Genomic DNA, 16282 nt, shown 5'->3' with positions numbered 1-16282 from the left:
CCGAACGGCACGGGCCACCCGCCGTGCCATACGCGACGCGCCAAACTTGGATGGTGCAACTTTCGGAGGAGCCTGTCACACCCATGCGGGGGGACTGACGGTGGTGAAAGGGCCGACAGTGATGGACTCTTCTGTCGTGGATAAAGAAAGAGCTGACCTGCTTTTGTTTTGGGGGAGGAGGGGGGGGGGGGGGGGTGTGTTGGCCGAATGTGCAAGGATTTTTGCTGCTCTCTCTCTCCCGTCTTGCATCTCTGTGGGTTTGTTCTTCCAAGCCCTGGGGCGCACGCAACGCGCGCCCGCGACACTGGGCCGGTTGGGTCGACAGCCAGGCACACAAAAGCAAGTGGTACATAGAAACCACAACGGCGCAAAAATCGACAAAAAAGCAAACACAGTGGGAAGCGAGCGAATGGGGCACGCCCGCCTGCTGTCAGTTGGAATGTGTGAGTGACGTGCCTTCAGCTAGTCTATGCAAAGAATCCGTGGCAAGGCTGACGATTCTCGGGCGGCCGTCGCCGCGGCGTGTTGTACCGAGTACCGTCACATGTCTTTGCTGCTGGGGAAAGTCCTTCATGGGTACCTAAGGACACCGCGACGAGTGTCGCTGTGTGTTGGCATTATAGCCCGCGGCGTGCGAAGAAGGCCCTCTGCAACTTATCACAGAGACGCCGTTGCCGTCGTGGAGGCGGCAGGGTCTGGCGCTGGCGTATTCAAGAATGGAATTCAGAGACAAACAAACCGACACAATGGGACCCCCCCCTTCCCTGTACCGAGCGTGGCGGCGGCGCGCTGTGCGACGAATCGCCGCCTCGCTCCCAGATGGTGCATTATTATTATTATTATTCCCCCAGATCAGTCTTTGTCGTGGGTAATTGTGTACCAGATTTGGCCATCGACACTAGGCTGCCGGGCCGTGTCGCTTTGGCTGCCCTGCGCGACTGAGCTTGGGCACTGCGAAGGCCCGTTCGCCAGGGGACCAGCGCATGGTACCGGCGTCAGGGGAAAGGAAGGGGGGGGGAGCCTCATGTACGAAGTATACGTCTGTACGTAGAATGCCGAGTTTCCCAAAGCACAAGCAACCTTGTGTTCCAGAAGGGCTGTCTACTAATCTATTCCTGTGCCCACTACTCCGTACTACGTATATGTACTCGCAGATAGCGAGGTACCTTCCTTCCTTACGCACCATGGCCCAGCCAGCTGCAGCAGCCGACGTCGCCGGTGGAGCGGAGGCTCGGTCCGGCGAACCCCAGACTCTCAGAGTCTGCATTTTGATTTCGAACCGCTGCCGTCATTCGCCCGACACCACCCTCCTCCACCTCCTCTTCCCTTTTCGCCTCCCCCCGCCAGGGTTTCGTTTCGTCGTCGACCCCCCAGCCCAACCCAAGGCCCGTGACTGAGTCGCGACCGCGCCGCCGTCTCCGACCCGACGTCAAGGAACCCATCCATGCCATCGCCTGGCCTCGCCTTGACGTGTCCCCCCCTCCCTCTATGGTCACGAACAGCGGCGGTCCGGCGCGCCTGACCTACGACGACGTACAAAGTACGTACAAAAGTAGACTTCTTGTCCGCATTGCCGACTATTTGTAACTAAGTTAGTACTTCTGTACGTGTACCACGCGAGCCAGCCAACCGAAGCAATCCAAAGCTGTGCGTCGAATCGTCATAACCGCCGTCCACCACACGGTGCAGCAGCACTGTCGCGGGCAAGCCCTGCCTGCCCTCGCCTTTGCCTCGCCCTGCGCCACAAGGCCGTAGCAAACGCCCTAGGCTCCGTTAACTCCGCGCCATGTTTCCCAGGCTCACCAGCCGGGCTTCCGCTTGGCTTGCGTTTCTCCCTCTGCACCCATGAATGTAAACCACGTCAGAGTCGCCTCAAGGCTCCTGGGTGACTCACGGGCGATCGTACAGGTGCATGCTTCGCGACCCAAAAATACTCTAGCGCGCTTGCTTGCATCTACATCCTTGTCAAAATTCGCATCGTGTAGTACATGCTTCCCCGCGGACGGCATGTGTCCGCCTCTGTCGAACAGAGGCCCTGCAGATCCATACTACAGTGCATACATAGAGTCGTCCTTTATTTGAACATGAGTCGGCCGCCGATGGCGTCATCATTCTTCTTGTACCAAAGCAGGCGCACGAGCAATAATACATGGCCTTTCTGCAAGGCTCAAAGCAACCACAACACCCTGCTGCGCCTATGACTTGTCTCCCTCTCGCACTTCTAGAATGTCCGGCTCCAGCACCTGCTCGTCCTCCTCGTCATGATCGTAATACGTGCCCTGTGAATCCTCTGCAGCAGCGGCTGTAGGCTCCGCCGTGAAGGCGGTGCCCTGTTCCCCCTGCAGCTGCTTCAATTTCGTCTTGGTCATCTCGAATACGTACTGGCCGAGGTGCTCCACACTCTCCATGGGGACCTCTCCGTCCAAGGGCGCCCCGTCTTCCGCGTTGGGCCGCTCGGTTGGCCAAAGCTCGCCCGTCACGAGCATGAGCTTGTCTGGCCGCTCTAATAAGAGGTCAAATGCCGGTCGCAGCTCCGGGCAAGCTTCGAAAACTTCGCGCCGACCCAACACATACAGCCCCAGCCTAGCACGCGACACTGCCACTGTCATGCGGCGCACATCCCGAAGGTAGCCCACGCGCGACGTCCGTGTAAGCGACAGGATAATATCTATGTCACGTCGTCAGTCGGATGACAGTTCTTGCAGGCTGTTGAGTTACACTTACAGTCGTTCTGCTCACCCTGATATTTGTCTACCGTCGCGACTGCCTTGGGCAGACCAAATATGGGGTTCCTCGCGCATCGATGAGACAGTACATCTCTGACCAATGCTCTCTGCCCAGCATACGTCGTCAGGATCGTAATTTTCTCCGCAGGATAGCCGAGCAGCCTCATATACTGATAGATCGCCACGGCGTATTCGGCCTCGCCCAGGTTTTGAATGAAGTGTGGCGTCGGCTCCGACTCTCCCTTGCCCTTGTATGGAGGCACATCAATGAACTGATAGTCAAACTTGAAGCCAGCGTTGGCCCGTTGAAACACAGCCTGATTCTCAACCTCTGGCAGGCTATCCAGTTTGGGGTATCGCCACTGGTACAATTTTGCAATGGATGGCCGCGCTCTGCCTTGCTGGTCAAGTGTGACCGTTGGGACGCCCAGACGCACAAGTCTCGAGAAGAGCGACTGCTCCAGGTTGGCGTAGTGGCGGAAGGCCAGGCTCTGGATGACAGGGGAGTTCTGGAAGTGATCGCCGCAGAGAACAACCCTCTGAAGAGGCATCTGCCCGTTGACAGGCTTCTGCATCGCCAGAGGCATGAATGTCTCAATCTCTGTTATCTGTGCAGCCTCCTCCATCACGACGTTGTCGTAGTGAAAACCGAGAGACGAGATCTCGCCTCGTCGAATAGCGGCATGTGTGGTCGTCATGGCGATGATGCGGGCCTCATTGGTGAGCAAGTAGTTGGCCTTGTCCCGCTCACGACGGAGAATCTCAAAGGGAATGATATCTTCCAGCTCCGAGAAAATCCTCGCAATGTGCCGATAACAACCATTCGCAATCTCCAAAGCCTGAGCTTTATCCGCCTCTGTGGGAAACAATGGCTGCGGAGCATCCGCGAAATACCCATAAAACGGAAAGCTTTGCAGGATATCTTGAGCCGTCGAGTCTTCGGACTCTGCCGTTTGCAAGAATCCGGTCCACGCTGGCTGCACATACACCTTGTTGAAGTAACCTGCAGTCTCGGCCGAGTTGTCGTGGGCGCCGGGGGCTCCAAGGCTCAAAGCCAGCTTCTTTACTTCGGCCAAGAACCGCTGGCGGTTGTCCAAGAAGGACTCAACACGTCCATGCTTGCTGAAGCTGCCATCTGTGGCAAGATCCTCCTCGCCGTGACCCAAACGGAGCAAGTGTCTCTCATCGATGTCGAGTGCGACAATTTTGGCAAACAATTGGTTCAACGCCTGGTTGCTGTGGGCAATAAGCAGCGTCTTTTGCTCTGGGAAATTGTGGTAGATGTTGTTGATAATCTGTGTCGCCACATCCGTCTTTCCTGTCCCGGGGGGGCCGACGATGACCGTAAGTCCGGGCTGAGTCCCAGACATGATCGCTTCGACCTGGGCTGGCGTAAAACGAACCGTGTTCAGCTTCGGTGTATCGATGGGATATGGGCCATTATTCGATGGCTCGTATGTGGAAACTTTAAGTGTTTCAACCTCTGCTTTGAGAGTCGGTTCAGCATCTCTCCGTCGTTTCTTGGATGGTTTGCCTGCTTGCGCCTCTATTGGATTCGATACTTCCTCAAGAACGTACGGGGGGCCAAAGCTGCTGGACACGTCGTCGCTAGGCTCTATGATCTTTCCAGGAAGGCTTTCCACGAGATGCTGCCAGTCAAGAAAGGTGTCGCGGTGGTCAAGCTTCTTGATACGGTGGGGTAAATTCCTGTGGTTGGCTCCTGCTGGATCGCCGTAGCCCAAGAAAACCTCATGCAGCCACGACGGAACAGGGGCGCCCGACAAGACCAAGTTTCGAATCGACTCCAAGACGGGCTTGAAGTTGTTCTCTCTGCGATTTCTTCGGAGGAGCAGGTTGGTGCGCCCGTATACATCCGGCTTTCCAGCTGCTGCCCGTTCGGCATCTCTGTTGTAGGTCCGCGAGTCCAGCTTGAGTTGTATTCGTCGCTTGCCATCCAAGTTTCCAGCCCCCTCCCTAGCATGGCGGCCTCTGTCATCCGTGATTTGCACAATTTCAGCAGCTCTGACAGACAGGATACCGAGCTTCTCGTACTCAGCCTGGATGTCTCCGCCGTTCGCGACGGTTTTGGCTGGCGGCGGCTCGACGGCAAGCAAAAAGACGACATCGTCGGTCCGTAATGAGTCCCATTCACGACGGACATTGTCCCCCAGCCGCCGGACATCCACTACTACCTCAGCTTTTACCAATGACGGATGCTCGTCGCCCACCAGAGGCGGAACAACTTCGAGTACCCTAGAGAGGCAATTTAGCTTTGGATATCAGCAGATTCTGAAGAATTGCTTACATGGGCTTCGATATCGGCATGGCCATCTTCGAGAATCCGGCAAAGTGTGTCTCTCCAGGCTGTCGTAGTTCCGGTCGAAGGCGTCGTAGAGCAGACTCGATGTCTTTGCGGATCCCATAATACGACTCCAATCGGTACAATACCAATGCGCGCCACAGAAAGTCCCCGGCAGACAGGTATTGCAGGTTCAATTTCGGCAGAGCCAATGGGTGTGAGCCGTCGTAGGTATCAGCTCGCTGGAAGCCGGCATCGAACAGCGTCTTCTCAGTCGGCACTAATGCCATGTCCTTGGCCACCTCCTGAAACGTCTTCCTACGCTCGAATTTCCCAATAAGAATCTCAAGCAGGAACTTGCGGTCAATAGGCACCTTGAAGCTGTCAGGATAGCTAATCCGAGCTCCCAGCAAAGCCGCGAGTTCTGCCAACTCTTCGTCGGTCAGAGGTGCCAGTAACGCCTCTAGCTCGTCTCGTTGGTCTATTGCGCCATAGTTAGAGAGAGCCAAGACCGTCAATTTTTCCTTGAAATGCTTGAGGGCTACGCGCTGCAGCTTGCCCAAAGCTGCACAATGCCTGTCGTACGCTTCTGTACGTCCAAGCTGAGTGCCTGTTTGATCGTCGATTGTGAAGTACGTATAGTGGGATAACAGATCGTGAAGGTCCCTAAGAAGCGCGTTGCTCTCATCATTGTACATGGGGGACAGCTTCATGACTGGTAGAAGATGCAGGTCTTGGAGTAGAGCGTTGACATAGCGCCTTGTTGGTAGTTGGCTCTGCAAGTCCGAGATAAATTCAACGAATCGTTCGCAGTAAAGTGCAGCGTCTTGGGCCATGTTAGATCGAGCATAGCAGAGGGTTCATTCAAGCTCACCAGACTTGCTGTTACCATCGAACAACAGGGCCAGAAAGTCGAGAAGCAGAGAATATAGCCACGATCTCTCGAAGCGCAGACGAGCTTTTGTCGGCTCGTCAGCCGCCTCGTACCGCTTCAGAGATGCGCGCCAAGCCTTTCTCAAGTGTGCGGCCTGATCTAGATGCGCCTCTCTCTCGTTCTCGCTTGACAGATTCTGCCAGATGCCGATTGAGACCAAAGGAGCACATTCTTTCCTCACAATTGCACAATCCAAATTTTGAAAGGCAAATATGAGGAAACAGAGCAGGTGTGTTCGGACGGTCGCAGACAAGGTGCGGTCGAGCATCAGCGATAGGATTCGTCGGAACATGGATGAGAAGCTCTCTGGTCTGTCGTCAAATATGCCTGATAATTACGAGGTCAGCAGTAACCACCAAAGTTTCGAAGTAACGTTGCTTACTCCATGTTTCCAGGTGCTCGCGCCTTTTCACATTGACGATGAGGGCCATCAAAAGGACATGGTAATTTGAGGACTCCTCGGTATAGCCAGGCCATAGGTAGCTGCATCAAGAGTCAGAAACGGCATCAAGTGCCAATACATGAGAAACCTCACCTTTCCAGCGTTTGCAGGCTCTCGAGAAGCACGAGCGACTTGTGCTGGAACCCTTCGCGCTCCAAAACATCCCAGATTCCCTGCTTGAGTACATCATTCTTGACCTTGGGCTTCGCTGCCGTCCGGCCAGACTTTAGCCAATACTTGCGCGCTAGCTGCACGAACTGATGTTCCTCCTCCTCGACCTCAGCAGGCGTCGGGCGGCCGTCCTTAAGATCTTGGACCGGTTCTTGGGTCTTTCTCGTCTTGGCCGCGCCACTGCCGCCCTTCTGCCGCTTCGCGTTAGGCATTACCACGAGCGCTTCGCGTCATGAGCCGCAGGACACAGTCAACTTTCGGCGGGTTGAGAGAGTGAGAGGCAGTTCGTGGATGGGGGCGGTGGATTCGGTTCCAAGGACGAGCAGTTCGATGTTGTTGCTGCTGGCGAAGCTGCGCTGGTGGTGTGGCCCGTCAAAGTCCAGGCTGGGTCCGCGGCCCAAAATTTCAGCCTTGCGCCGACCCACGACTAAGCCACCTCAGTAATCGTGGAGCAGGGCTTCCAGAGGTACCGACTAGTGGCGCGGTACGGCAGCTGCAGCCTATTGTTGGCCACCACGCTCGTACCTATTGTTGTAATGAAACCTCCTCGTCCCTCGAGCTCAAACGCAGCCTTGCGCATTCACGAACACCACCAGCCCAGCTTCAAAAGCAGGAAGGAGCACAACACCGCCCGCCAGGAGACCAACCCGATTGCCATCGCTACACGAAACACGTCGTATACAACTCTCGACACCGGGTGCCTGCCGTATCTTGCGCCCGCCGCTCCATCGTCAACGCGCGGGGCCAAGGGGAAGCCTCCAGGCGGCGGCGCCTGCTTGAAGGGTCATCGGCAGTTGTTCGCCTTGATAGCTTTCCAGAATGCCTGCGCTCGACGTCGGAAACCCAGGCGTTCCAGCCGTCCTGAGCGTCGGCAAGCTCTTTGACGACCTTCTCGGCGAAGCTGCCACTGCGAAGCAGACCGTCACGATCGAACCCGCCGTCAGCCCCTCCGACTTGAAAGATTTATCGTCGCGCATTGTTGCGGCTTCAACAAGCGATGCTGCAGCAAACAATGATCCTAATGATGCCACACCGGGGGCTGATAAGTCTCGACAGTTCGCGGTCGTTGAGACGGCCGCAAGAGACCTCTTTGATCAGCTCATCGTCAGTGCCCGGCAAACGACCCTTGCAATATAAAGCTGACAATGTCTTTCACAGGCTTCCACCTCAATCAACTCGCCAGATTTTGTCAAGATGTGGAATTTACTAGATGTTCTGTCTATACTATCAGATAACGGCCAGTGCGACCCGGCTTTGATGTTCTGGCTGGTCGAAGAGCTGCTCGACAGCCAAACAATCGCAGGCTGCCGGAAGGTTTTCGATTACCTCGAGTCAAGACGCGACCGCATCACAGTAAGCCACTTCAAGCAAAAGCAGCTCGTAATTTTGCGAAGCTGCAACGAACTTTTGCGCCGGCTTTCCCGCGCCGAGGACACGGCATTCTGCGGCAGGGTCTTCATTTTTCTCTTCCAGAGCTTTCCTCTTGGCGACAGGAGCTCTGTCAATCTTCGAGGCGAATACCACGTTGAAAATGTCACGAGGTATGAAACAGACGGTTTGGAGGGAGAAACGAAAATGGAAATCGACGACCAAGCGAAGACACCAAAGGAGTCGCCGGACCCGAAGACCAGTGCGAAAGGGGTCTCATTTGGTCCCAAGGATACCCTAGAACCCGATGCTCTATACCCTCTATTCTGGTCGTTACAAGAGAGCTTCAGCCAGCCGCTCAAGCTATTCGACGTTACCCACTTCAACAAATTCAAAACCAGCTTGGATGCCACCATGAAGGCGTTCCATGGGTTGACGAGCGCCGAGGGGCCCGTGTCCTCGAGGACGACCGAGAACATGAGGAGGAATCTAAAACGCAAGAGAGAGGAGGAGCAACAAGAGAAACCCGGTGATACCCCTGAGACGTTTAACCCCAAGTATTTGACGAGCAAAGATCTTTTCGAATTAGAGGTGCATGAGAACCCCTACCAGCAAGCATCACGAAGTATGTGAAGGCTGACTTTTGCAACAGATAGGCGATTTGTCTTTTCGGAGGCATGTCTTGGTCCAGGCGCTCATCATTACCGACTTCATCTTGTCCATGTCTGCGGGCGCAAAGGAAAAGCTGGCGAGCATGGTCGCTTCCAACAAATCAGTCATGTATAACGACCAACTCAACGAAGAAAACGTTCGTGTCCATCCCCGGTCCGGCCCAAGTGACCATTGCTAACCCTCACTAGACGAAATGGGCCACAGAGATGAAGATGACAATCTCGGATTACTTAAAACGAGGACAAGATGGCCCATATTTCTTCAGGATGGTCGAAACTGTGCTGGCCAGGGACAAGAACTGGATCTTTTGGAAAATGGCTAGTTGCCCACCTATTCAGCGAGAGCCTGTCTCCGACGAGTCCTTCAACGCGTCTAAGAGCGCGGCCCAGCGTATGGCCACAAGCAAGCGACTTCGGCAGACACCGATGGGCTCCCTATCCATGGAATTCCTGCGAGATGATGACCGGAAGCTGGCCATGGATAACCTCCAGTCAGCAGAAAGATATCAACTACCCGACCTGGACGACTTCAAAAGAAAAATCTCAGATGACGATTTTGAGATTAGCATGCCGACGAATGACCAGACAAAGGCTGTAGCGATAGCAGGCAAGGCCAGCAAGAGCTGGAGGGCGCTTCGCATAGCCGGACGCACGAAACTAGCAGCGTTTGATAAGATCGACGACCCCAAGAACATCGAATTTGTTTTCCAAGAGCTTGACGAAGATGGCGACCAAGACCAGGTGGAAGAGGATTCGGCACGAGAAGAAGATATGCCCGAGGACCGAGGTTCAATCATCGTCTGCGCCCTGACCGGAGCCGGCACCTCGGCGCTCGTGGCGAAGCTGATGGAACGCCATGCCGGTGTTTTCACGCCCGTTGTGCGACACACGACTCGGGAGCCACAGGACGGCGAAGTGAAGGGCAAAAATTTCCATTTCGTCACCGTCCCAGAGTTCAATCAGCTACGGGATAGCGATCGCCTTCTCGAATACGGCACAAGAGACGGCACCGAGTATGGCACGAGCATCAAGGCAATCGAAGCTGTTATGGAGTCTGGCAAGGTTCCAATCATTGACTTGGACCTTGAGGTAGTTTTCCTCGTGACTTTATCACTGCACAACATCACAGCTAACAGTGATTTCCAGGCCGCCCAGTTCGCGAAGGACATGGACTTTGAGGCACGCTACATTCTTGACAAGCCCACGTCCGCCGATGCCTTGCGCCAGCGCCTCGTAATTTCCGGCCTCGACGACGCAGCGATCACTAGCTTTCTTGCCAAGCAGACCACCCCACCAGAGGAAGACAAGATTGCAGAGCTTTTCGACAAGGTCATTCAGGACAATGAAATTGAGTTGGCGGTGCAAGCGCTCAGTGCCTACATCTTCAAACAGACAGATGTTGCTGAAACCAATGGCGATGCTGCCCATGCTAAAGCTCATGCGGACAGCGGCGAGGAGGGGCAAGGCGATGGAGCGGAACAACCAGACGGGGACACAAACATGACTGACATCCAGCCGGCCAAGCGGGATGGTGAGCGTGTTAAGTCTGAGGGTCCGTCCATCGCCGTCAAGACCTGAGCCAGGATCAATCCGAGTACCGGCAGAGAAAGGCAGCTAGGATCGCTCCATGTGTACCATGCGCGACTAAGGGATCGGGCTTGGAGTTCAGGAAGGAGGCTAATTGAGCTCACAGAGGATCAGCAACATTTAGCATATTACAAGCTGGTTTCGTTTTCAGAATTGAAAGCCCATGGCGCCAAACACTGCGCAGGAAAGAGTGAAAGTGACATTGAGAGGAGCCTGTAGCACCTAGTACATGCCACGGCAATGCTGACAACGCGATTCTGAGCTTGTAACGTGATCATTTGGTCACTGAGAGAGGTGCCGCCAGCCCGAGTCATCTCACCCACAACTCCTCCCTGATATATGCTGTACCACTACGACTGACGGCGCCCTGAGTATGACGTATGGAGTATGCGGCACAAGACTAGGCATCCATGGCAGTCACATTCGACCGGTGAGAAGAGCAGCCTGGTATCGTTCTGCATCATTACAGTCGTGGCATGGGAAGTACGGCCTGGGCCTGACGATGTTCACAACGCCTGAATACCCGTACCGACCTGTGGTGGCACCTTCTCTCCTTTCTGCCATTGGACGCCTGAGTTGGGGACCCTAGACAAGCAAGGTCTACGATGTGGCTTAACCCCCGAGCATGCTTTGCTCCTCAAAATCCAACGTTGGAAAGATGTCGGACAACCTCAACAGTTACCCGGCTTCATTGCTCGGAGCCCACGGGCCCGCCGCTGCCTGAATGTGTCAAGCCGGGAGCTCGCACTATGCATCCCAGTTGGTTAGGACTCCCACCACAGCATTCCAGATTCGTCTGCAAGCATTTCAGCGCGGGGACACTCATTCAGCTGCCAAGAGAAGAGGAAAAGGAAGCCGGTCAACGCCTTTGTTGTCGAGACCCCCTCATCGAGCACAATAATGCCCCAAAAGGGAGGGAGAAGCATTCCCTTCTCGTCCAACTCGAGCCAAAGCGGAATAGCACTGCCGACTCGGCGTTCGCGGTTGGCCGATGGCAATGGCCCCGAAAAGAAAGCGAGGTTGCGGGACGATAGCGTTGGGCTGAAGCGCTCTCAAAAGTGGTGCGCCACCAAGGCACGCGGCTATTGAAGCTTCGCGAGAGACCATGTCGCGAAGCGTTGAGCCACGACCGCTTCAACACTTGCACACCGCCCATGAAGCTGACGGTACGGGCGCATGGAGCTGGGGCTGGATCCGGAGCTTGGGGCAAAAACGGGCCGCGCGGATCTTCAGTGCTGTGCGACATGGCACTGCAGACGCTGCCAGCACATGCAGGAGTGTATAAGAAAGGAACGGCAGGCCAGCCAGCCCTAAGCCTCCAGGAAGACCAATATCACCCGGATTTATGCAAAGAAAAGGTCAGTAAAAAGACGCGATTGAGTTACTACAATCATTAAATGCACCATGAGAGCTCCCTTTTCCCTCGGCCTCGCTCTTGCGGTGCTGGTGGAGGTCGGCTTCACCCATCTTGTTCAGGATGAAGGATTCCAATTCTTGGAAAAGCGAGCCTCTTGCGGCTCCAGCGCTGGCTCATGCCCTTCGGGATCCTGCTGCTCTGAGTCGGGCTTCTGTGGCACCACCAAGGATTATTGCGCTGCCCCCGGCTGCCAGCTCACTTACAGCAACGGCTGTGATACCTTGTGAGTAGCCCACGCACGGCGACTGGTAGGGGCAGGACGGAGAGCTGACCACGAGAACCCTCAGTCAAAAGCCAGTCGGCGATTCTACGGAGAATATCGCTCGGCCCAAGATTGGAAACGTTCCCTACGGTGCGTGTTCATGCCATCTACAGGAGGCAATCCGCAAAACTAACACGGGAAAACGCAGGCACCATCATCACCACGTGCAGCTCGCCCGGGCAGGTCGCACTGACCTATGATGACGGCCCCGAGAGCTTCACGAGCGCGCTGCTCGACAAGCTGGACGCGCTCGGCGTCAAGGCCACCTTCTTCGTCTCGGGCAACAACGTGGGCAAGGGGGAGATTGACGGCTGCGGCAACTCGTGGGCCTCCATCGTCAAGCGCGCCTACGACGCGGGCCACCAGATCGCGCACCACACCTGGACGCACCAGGACCTCGAGGCGGCCAACAGCACGGTCCGCAAGACGGAGATGATTTACGACGAGATGGCCTTTCGCAACATCTTTGGCTGGTTCCCGACGTACATGCGCCCGCCGTTCCTCTCGTGCGGCTCCAACTGCCAGGCCCTCATGAGCCAGCTCGGCTACCACATCGTCAGCACCAACCTCGACACCAAGGACTACGAGAACGACTCGCCCACCCAGATCCAGGTCTCCAAGGACAGGTACTCGGCCGGCATGTCCAACACCTCCATCTCCAACAGCTACATCGTCCTGGCCCACGACACCCACGAGCAGACCGTCACCAACCTCACCGACTACATGGTCAGGGTGGCCAAGGACCGCGGCTACAAGCTCGTCACCGTGGGCGAGTGTCTCGGTGACCCCAAGGAGAACTGGTACCGATCCGCGGGCTCGGCCGGCGCTTGCACCCCTGCCGGCGGTGCCGGCAACAACACTGGCGGAAGTAGCAGCAGTAGCAGTAGCAGTAGCACCAGCGCAGCAACTTCGAGCTCTTCGGCCTCGAGCCCCCCGATCAAGGTGCCAGTCACGACGACCTCCAGCACCGCCGCCGCCGCCTCATCCAGCTCCTCTAGCTCGGCCACAATCTCCAAAGATCAGAGCTGCGGCGGCACCAACGGTTACACTTGCAAAGGCTCCGCGTACGGCAACTGCTGCTCCGCCTATGGATGGTGGTGCGTTCACTTCCCTTCCTTCCCCCCTTGAGTCCGACTCTCTTTGGGATGTCCACGGTGCTAACATACGGCCATCACAGCGGCTCGTCTCCGGCGTACTGTGGCACAGGCTGCAACCCAAAGTACGGAACATGTGATCCCACGTCCGACACCCTCACGAACACCACCGTCGGCCTGTGTGGCCCGAGCTATAATGCGACCTGTCTCTACTACGGAACAAAAACCTGCTGCTCAAAGTATGGATATTGGTAAGGCTGCCCAATGCATGAACGAGCTTTACCGCACTACCAGAAGTTGGCTAATTTGACGGCGCGATGCTATAGCGGAAACACCGCCGCCTATTGTGGCACTGGGTGTCAGCCAAAGTACGGAACCTGCACCGGGTGATATGTTGGTTTGTATGGGTACTCGGTTCTCCATGTGCACGTGTCTTAATAGCGCCATACTATTCCTTCAACACGCTCTCTCACGTTTACATGACAAATGAACAAGTCTTGTACGTCATGTACATATATGCGTTGGGGACGATTGCAGGTTTGGAGGTACTAGTTTTCGAGAGAGCAGCCAGGGAGCAAAAGCTATCAATCTACACTACCAAGCCACCCAATCAATGTTTCAATCTCGTGTTCCTCCAACTTTTCTTTGCAGACGTTCTCAACACACCTTTTGAAAGTAGACAGCCCTTCAACAAGCCGGGTTCCTGACAATTTGGGTCCCTCGAGAGGAAAACCGCGCCGAACGGAGAATTTAGTCCTCCTCCTCAGAGGACTCCTCCTCGTCGGCCTCCTCAAGCCACTTGAGGAATGGCTCTGCAGCCTTGCGAATCTTCCTCGAGGTGGAGAGGTCCACATACTTCTTGCTGGCCTTGGAGCCCCACTTCGTCACCACCTCCTCGCTCACGAGATCGTAGTGGTAGTAGAGCTGCAGGATCTTGACAATCTGCTGGTACATGTCGGCATTATCCGCGGCGAGGGCGCCAATGAGGCGCTCAGTGCCTCCAAGCAGGGCCTTCTCGTGGCGCTCGGAAGAAATAATCTAGCGTGGAGTTAGTCTAGGCCGCCATTTTCGAACGGTACCTAACAAGGGATATCATACCTGCTTCAGCATGCTGGCACGCTTCGGCACCTGGGCACAGATGTTCTTGTCAAATAGGGTCTGCGCGAGGACGAGGACCGTGCGATGCTTGCCCTCGATCTCCAGCTCCTTGGCCTTGAGGTAAATGTTGATTGAGTCGACCTTGTCAATGCCGCCCTTCTCCTCGGTCTCCTGCTGAATCCAGTTGCCAAGCTCGTCGTAGACGGTGTTGCCGCCACCCTCGCCGTCCTCATCGTCGTCATCGCCAAGGCTTAGCTTCTGCTTGAACTCGCCAGGGAGCTGAGCCTGACGAGCCTTGACAGCCTCCTCGCTCATGTCAACGGCCCACTCATCGTCCTTGACCTCGATATCCGCCTCAGGGGCAGCCGCCTGGACCTTGTTAAACTCATCGTCGCTACCAGCGGCGTCGCCGTTCTCCTCAGCCTCATTGGAGCCATGCTCGGAGCCATCTTCGCCACCGCTGCCATTGCCGTTCTCCTTGGTGCCGTTGCCGTTCTGCTGCTTAGCCCTCTTGGCGGCGCGACGCTCGGCCTTGTTCTTGCCCTTTTTGGTCGCTTGGTTCTTGAGAATGTAGCCACTGAGCTTAAGGCGAAGATCGACCTCGGTGCGCTGGCCGCAGGCCTTGCAGTCAAGGAGAATGCGGTCGTTGCCAATGATGTGGACGTCGGTCTCGGGGTTCTTGCACTTCTTGCAAAGCACAAACTTGTTGATGAAGCCATCGAGATGATCCTGGAGCTTGCCAGCCTCGTGAGCGCCGTTGATGATCCAACGGTCATCCTTGGGCTGGTCGTTGGTCATGGCGCCCAGCTCAAAGCCGAAGTACTTGTTGATGTAGGAGGGCGGGCGTGCCAGGGAGGCGGCAACGCTGGGCAAATTGACGACGACGGTTTTGATACCGTTACCCTTGCCCTCAATCTTGGTCTGCAGACGCTCCATCTTGTAGCGATAGAAGTTGTCGCTGACATCGCGACGGACATTGATGAGAGACATGTTGGCGGTTTAACGAGGTTTTGGGCCTTGGAATGGCGGGCGTTGAAGAGTTTAACGGGAGCAGGTCGAGGCTAGTACGAGCGACGAGGCAAATGCGTCATGAAGCGGGCCGCGAGACAAAACGTGCTGGCGGGGCGTGTCGAGCGAGGACGGAGAGTATCAGATCTCAAGGAGAAGTATCGTGGACATGGGGCGAGCCGGAAGAGGTCTTGGGATGCAGTAGAGCAGGCATGAACTCTTTTGTTGAGAAGGTATTCAGCCGTCGGAACTGAAGTAGGGGCTACACGGTTTTCGCGGTATGCGAAATAACTGCAGCTTGAGGGGGCGTGAGTACACGTTGAGTCGATCGTGCTGATACATAAACAGCAATGGGCGCCGAGGGATTCTAAGTGTTGGGTTTCTTCCTGTGAAGCAAGAGAAGGGACGCGACTTTCTGGGGGGAGTCGTTTTCGAGCAGCGTCGGGTCGATGGGGACGGGATGGGATGTGCGAGTATGTGTTTTGTGCGGGTGCGTGGAAGCGGGGATGGTGCGCTCTGCGACTTTTGGAGGAGTCAGCAGGCCAAAGGCGTTTTTATTTGCGGCGGTGCGAGTGCAACTGAATGCCCTAGTAGTCGTCGTATGCGCGGTTGACCGAGCAGTTCGGATGGTGCAAAGAGAAGGGGAGATGTTTGCTTGGACGAAAAGTGGGAGCGGGAGGAGGCAGCGAGAAGAAGTGGAGCGCGAGAGAAGGCGGACAGACGATTCCAAGAGGCGACGTGTGGCAGAGATTTTGCTGGCGCCCAAAGTGTCTGGAGGGATCCAAGGCGTTCTGGAGGCAGGTACGTACAGTGGGTCTCAATTGTACCAGGTCTGCCCACCACCACCAGAGCCAGCCCGCCAAGCCAACCGTCCATCCTTTTTCACCGTGCTTCGCAGCTGGTACGACGAGCCCGAGGCGAGCCCTGCTGGACCCTCAAGTGGCCGACCGCTGGCGGGCGTCCGGTACTAGGTATGTACTAAGGTATACTGTACCTCCATAACGTTATCACTGTCGGGCGCTCACTGCGCGTCCTTACATATGCACATGCCATACGTGCTACGGCACGGACTGTATTCTGCTGCTGCTGACATTATCTGCCCGTGGCTCCATTTGACCTCGTCTCGTCTAGTTCCGCGGACATCCGATGGATAGGAAGTGGCCCCTCGGCCGGGCAGCGCTGAGCCGTCTCGGACCAAGGAAGGG

At 55.9% G+C, this 16282-nt stretch overlaps 4 protein-coding genes across 4 annotated transcripts; 2 read left to right on the top strand and 2 right to left on the bottom strand.

Moving 5' to 3' along the window:
- Positions 1-2057: 2057 nt before the first annotated feature.
- On the bottom strand, positions 2058-6923 carry JDV02_007525 (uncharacterized protein). The gene is made up of 6 exons (XM_047989027.1): positions 6495-6923; positions 6342-6442; positions 5900-6286; positions 5032-5851; positions 2725-4979; positions 2058-2668 (listed from the first exon to the last, which is right to left on the bottom strand). The coding sequence occupies exons 1-6, from the start codon at positions 6782-6784 to the stop codon at positions 2196-2198; spliced, it is 4326 nt and encodes a 1441-aa protein (XP_047845026.1). The 5' UTR covers positions 6785-6923; the 3' UTR covers positions 2058-2195.
- Positions 6924-7149: 226 nt separating this feature from the next.
- JDV02_007524 (uncharacterized protein) lies at positions 7150-10367 on the top strand. The gene is made up of 4 exons (XM_047989026.1): positions 7150-7676; positions 7731-8531; positions 8593-8748; positions 8801-10367. Exons 1-4 carry the CDS (start codon positions 7392-7394, stop codon positions 10187-10189), a joined length of 2631 nt encoding a protein of 876 aa, XP_047845025.1. The 5' UTR covers positions 7150-7391; the 3' UTR covers positions 10190-10367.
- A 1161-nt stretch (positions 10368-11528) lies between these two features.
- On the top strand, positions 11529-13574 carry JDV02_007523 (uncharacterized protein). Its single transcript, XM_047989025.1, has 5 exons — positions 11529-11838; positions 11903-11967; positions 12026-12974; positions 13055-13222; positions 13298-13574. Exons 1-5 carry the CDS (start codon positions 11603-11605, stop codon positions 13359-13361), a joined length of 1482 nt encoding a protein of 493 aa, XP_047845024.1. The 5' UTR covers positions 11529-11602; the 3' UTR covers positions 13362-13574.
- TIF5 (eukaryotic translation initiation factor 5) lies at positions 13252-15822 on the bottom strand. Its single transcript, XM_047989024.1, has 2 exons — positions 14070-15822; positions 13252-14009 (listed from the first exon to the last, which is right to left on the bottom strand). Exons 1-2 carry the CDS (start codon positions 15057-15059, stop codon positions 13722-13724), a joined length of 1278 nt encoding a protein of 425 aa, XP_047845023.1. The 5' UTR covers positions 15060-15822; the 3' UTR covers positions 13252-13721.
- Positions 15823-16282: the final 460 nt, after the last annotated feature.

The sequence above is a fragment of the Purpureocillium takamizusanense genome, chromosome 7 (assembly GCF_022605165.1).
Source record: "Purpureocillium takamizusanense chromosome 7, complete sequence".
Lineage (NCBI taxonomy): Eukaryota > Fungi > Ascomycota > Sordariomycetes > Hypocreales > Ophiocordycipitaceae > Purpureocillium > Purpureocillium takamizusanense.
Note: the sequence above shows the minus strand (reverse complement) of the source record. Positions and strands in the feature narration are given on the sequence as shown.

What these genes read in the sequence shown, in the direction of transcription:
- TIF5 (XM_047989024.1), bottom strand. Translation starts at nt 15,059, where the DNA reads ATGTCTCTCATCAATGTCCGTCGCGATGTCAGCGACAACTTCTATCGC. An exon ending in GTGCCAGCATGCTGAAGCAG is followed by an intron (nt 14,010 to 14,069) that starts GTATGATATCCC and finishes ACTCCACGCTAG; the next exon opens with ATTATTTCTTCCGAGCGCCA.
- JDV02_007524 (XM_047989026.1), top strand. Translation starts at nt 7,392, where the DNA reads ATGCCTGCGCTCGACGTCGGAAACCCAGGCGTTCCAGCCGTCCTGAGC. An exon ending in AAGATCTTTTCGAATTAGAG is followed by an intron (nt 8,532 to 8,592) that starts GTGCATGAGAAC and finishes CTTTTGCAACAG; the next exon opens with ATAGGCGATTTGTCTTTTCG. An exon ending in ACCAACTCAACGAAGAAAAC is followed by an intron (nt 8,749 to 8,800) that starts GTTCGTGTCCAT and finishes AACCCTCACTAG; the next exon opens with ACGAAATGGGCCACAGAGAT.
- JDV02_007523 (XM_047989025.1), top strand. Translation starts at nt 11,603, where the DNA reads ATGAGAGCTCCCTTTTCCCTCGGCCTCGCTCTTGCGGTGCTGGTGGAG. An exon ending in AGCAACGGCTGTGATACCTT is followed by an intron (nt 11,839 to 11,902) that starts GTGAGTAGCCCA and finishes GAGAACCCTCAG; the next exon opens with TCAAAAGCCAGTCGGCGATT. An exon ending in TGCTCCGCCTATGGATGGTG is followed by an intron (nt 12,975 to 13,054) that starts GTGCGTTCACTT and finishes CGGCCATCACAG; the next exon opens with CGGCTCGTCTCCGGCGTACT.
- JDV02_007525 (XM_047989027.1), bottom strand. Translation starts at nt 6,784, where the DNA reads ATGCCTAACGCGAAGCGGCAGAAGGGCGGCAGTGGCGCGGCCAAGACG. An exon ending in AGCCTGCAAACGCTGGAAAG is followed by an intron (nt 6,443 to 6,494) that starts GTGAGGTTTCTC and finishes CTCTTGATGCAG; the next exon opens with CTACCTATGGCCTGGCTATA. An exon ending in ATGCCGATATCGAAGCCCAT is followed by an intron (nt 4,980 to 5,031) that starts GTAAGCAATTCT and finishes TTGCCTCTCTAG; the next exon opens with GGTACTCGAAGTTGTTCCGC.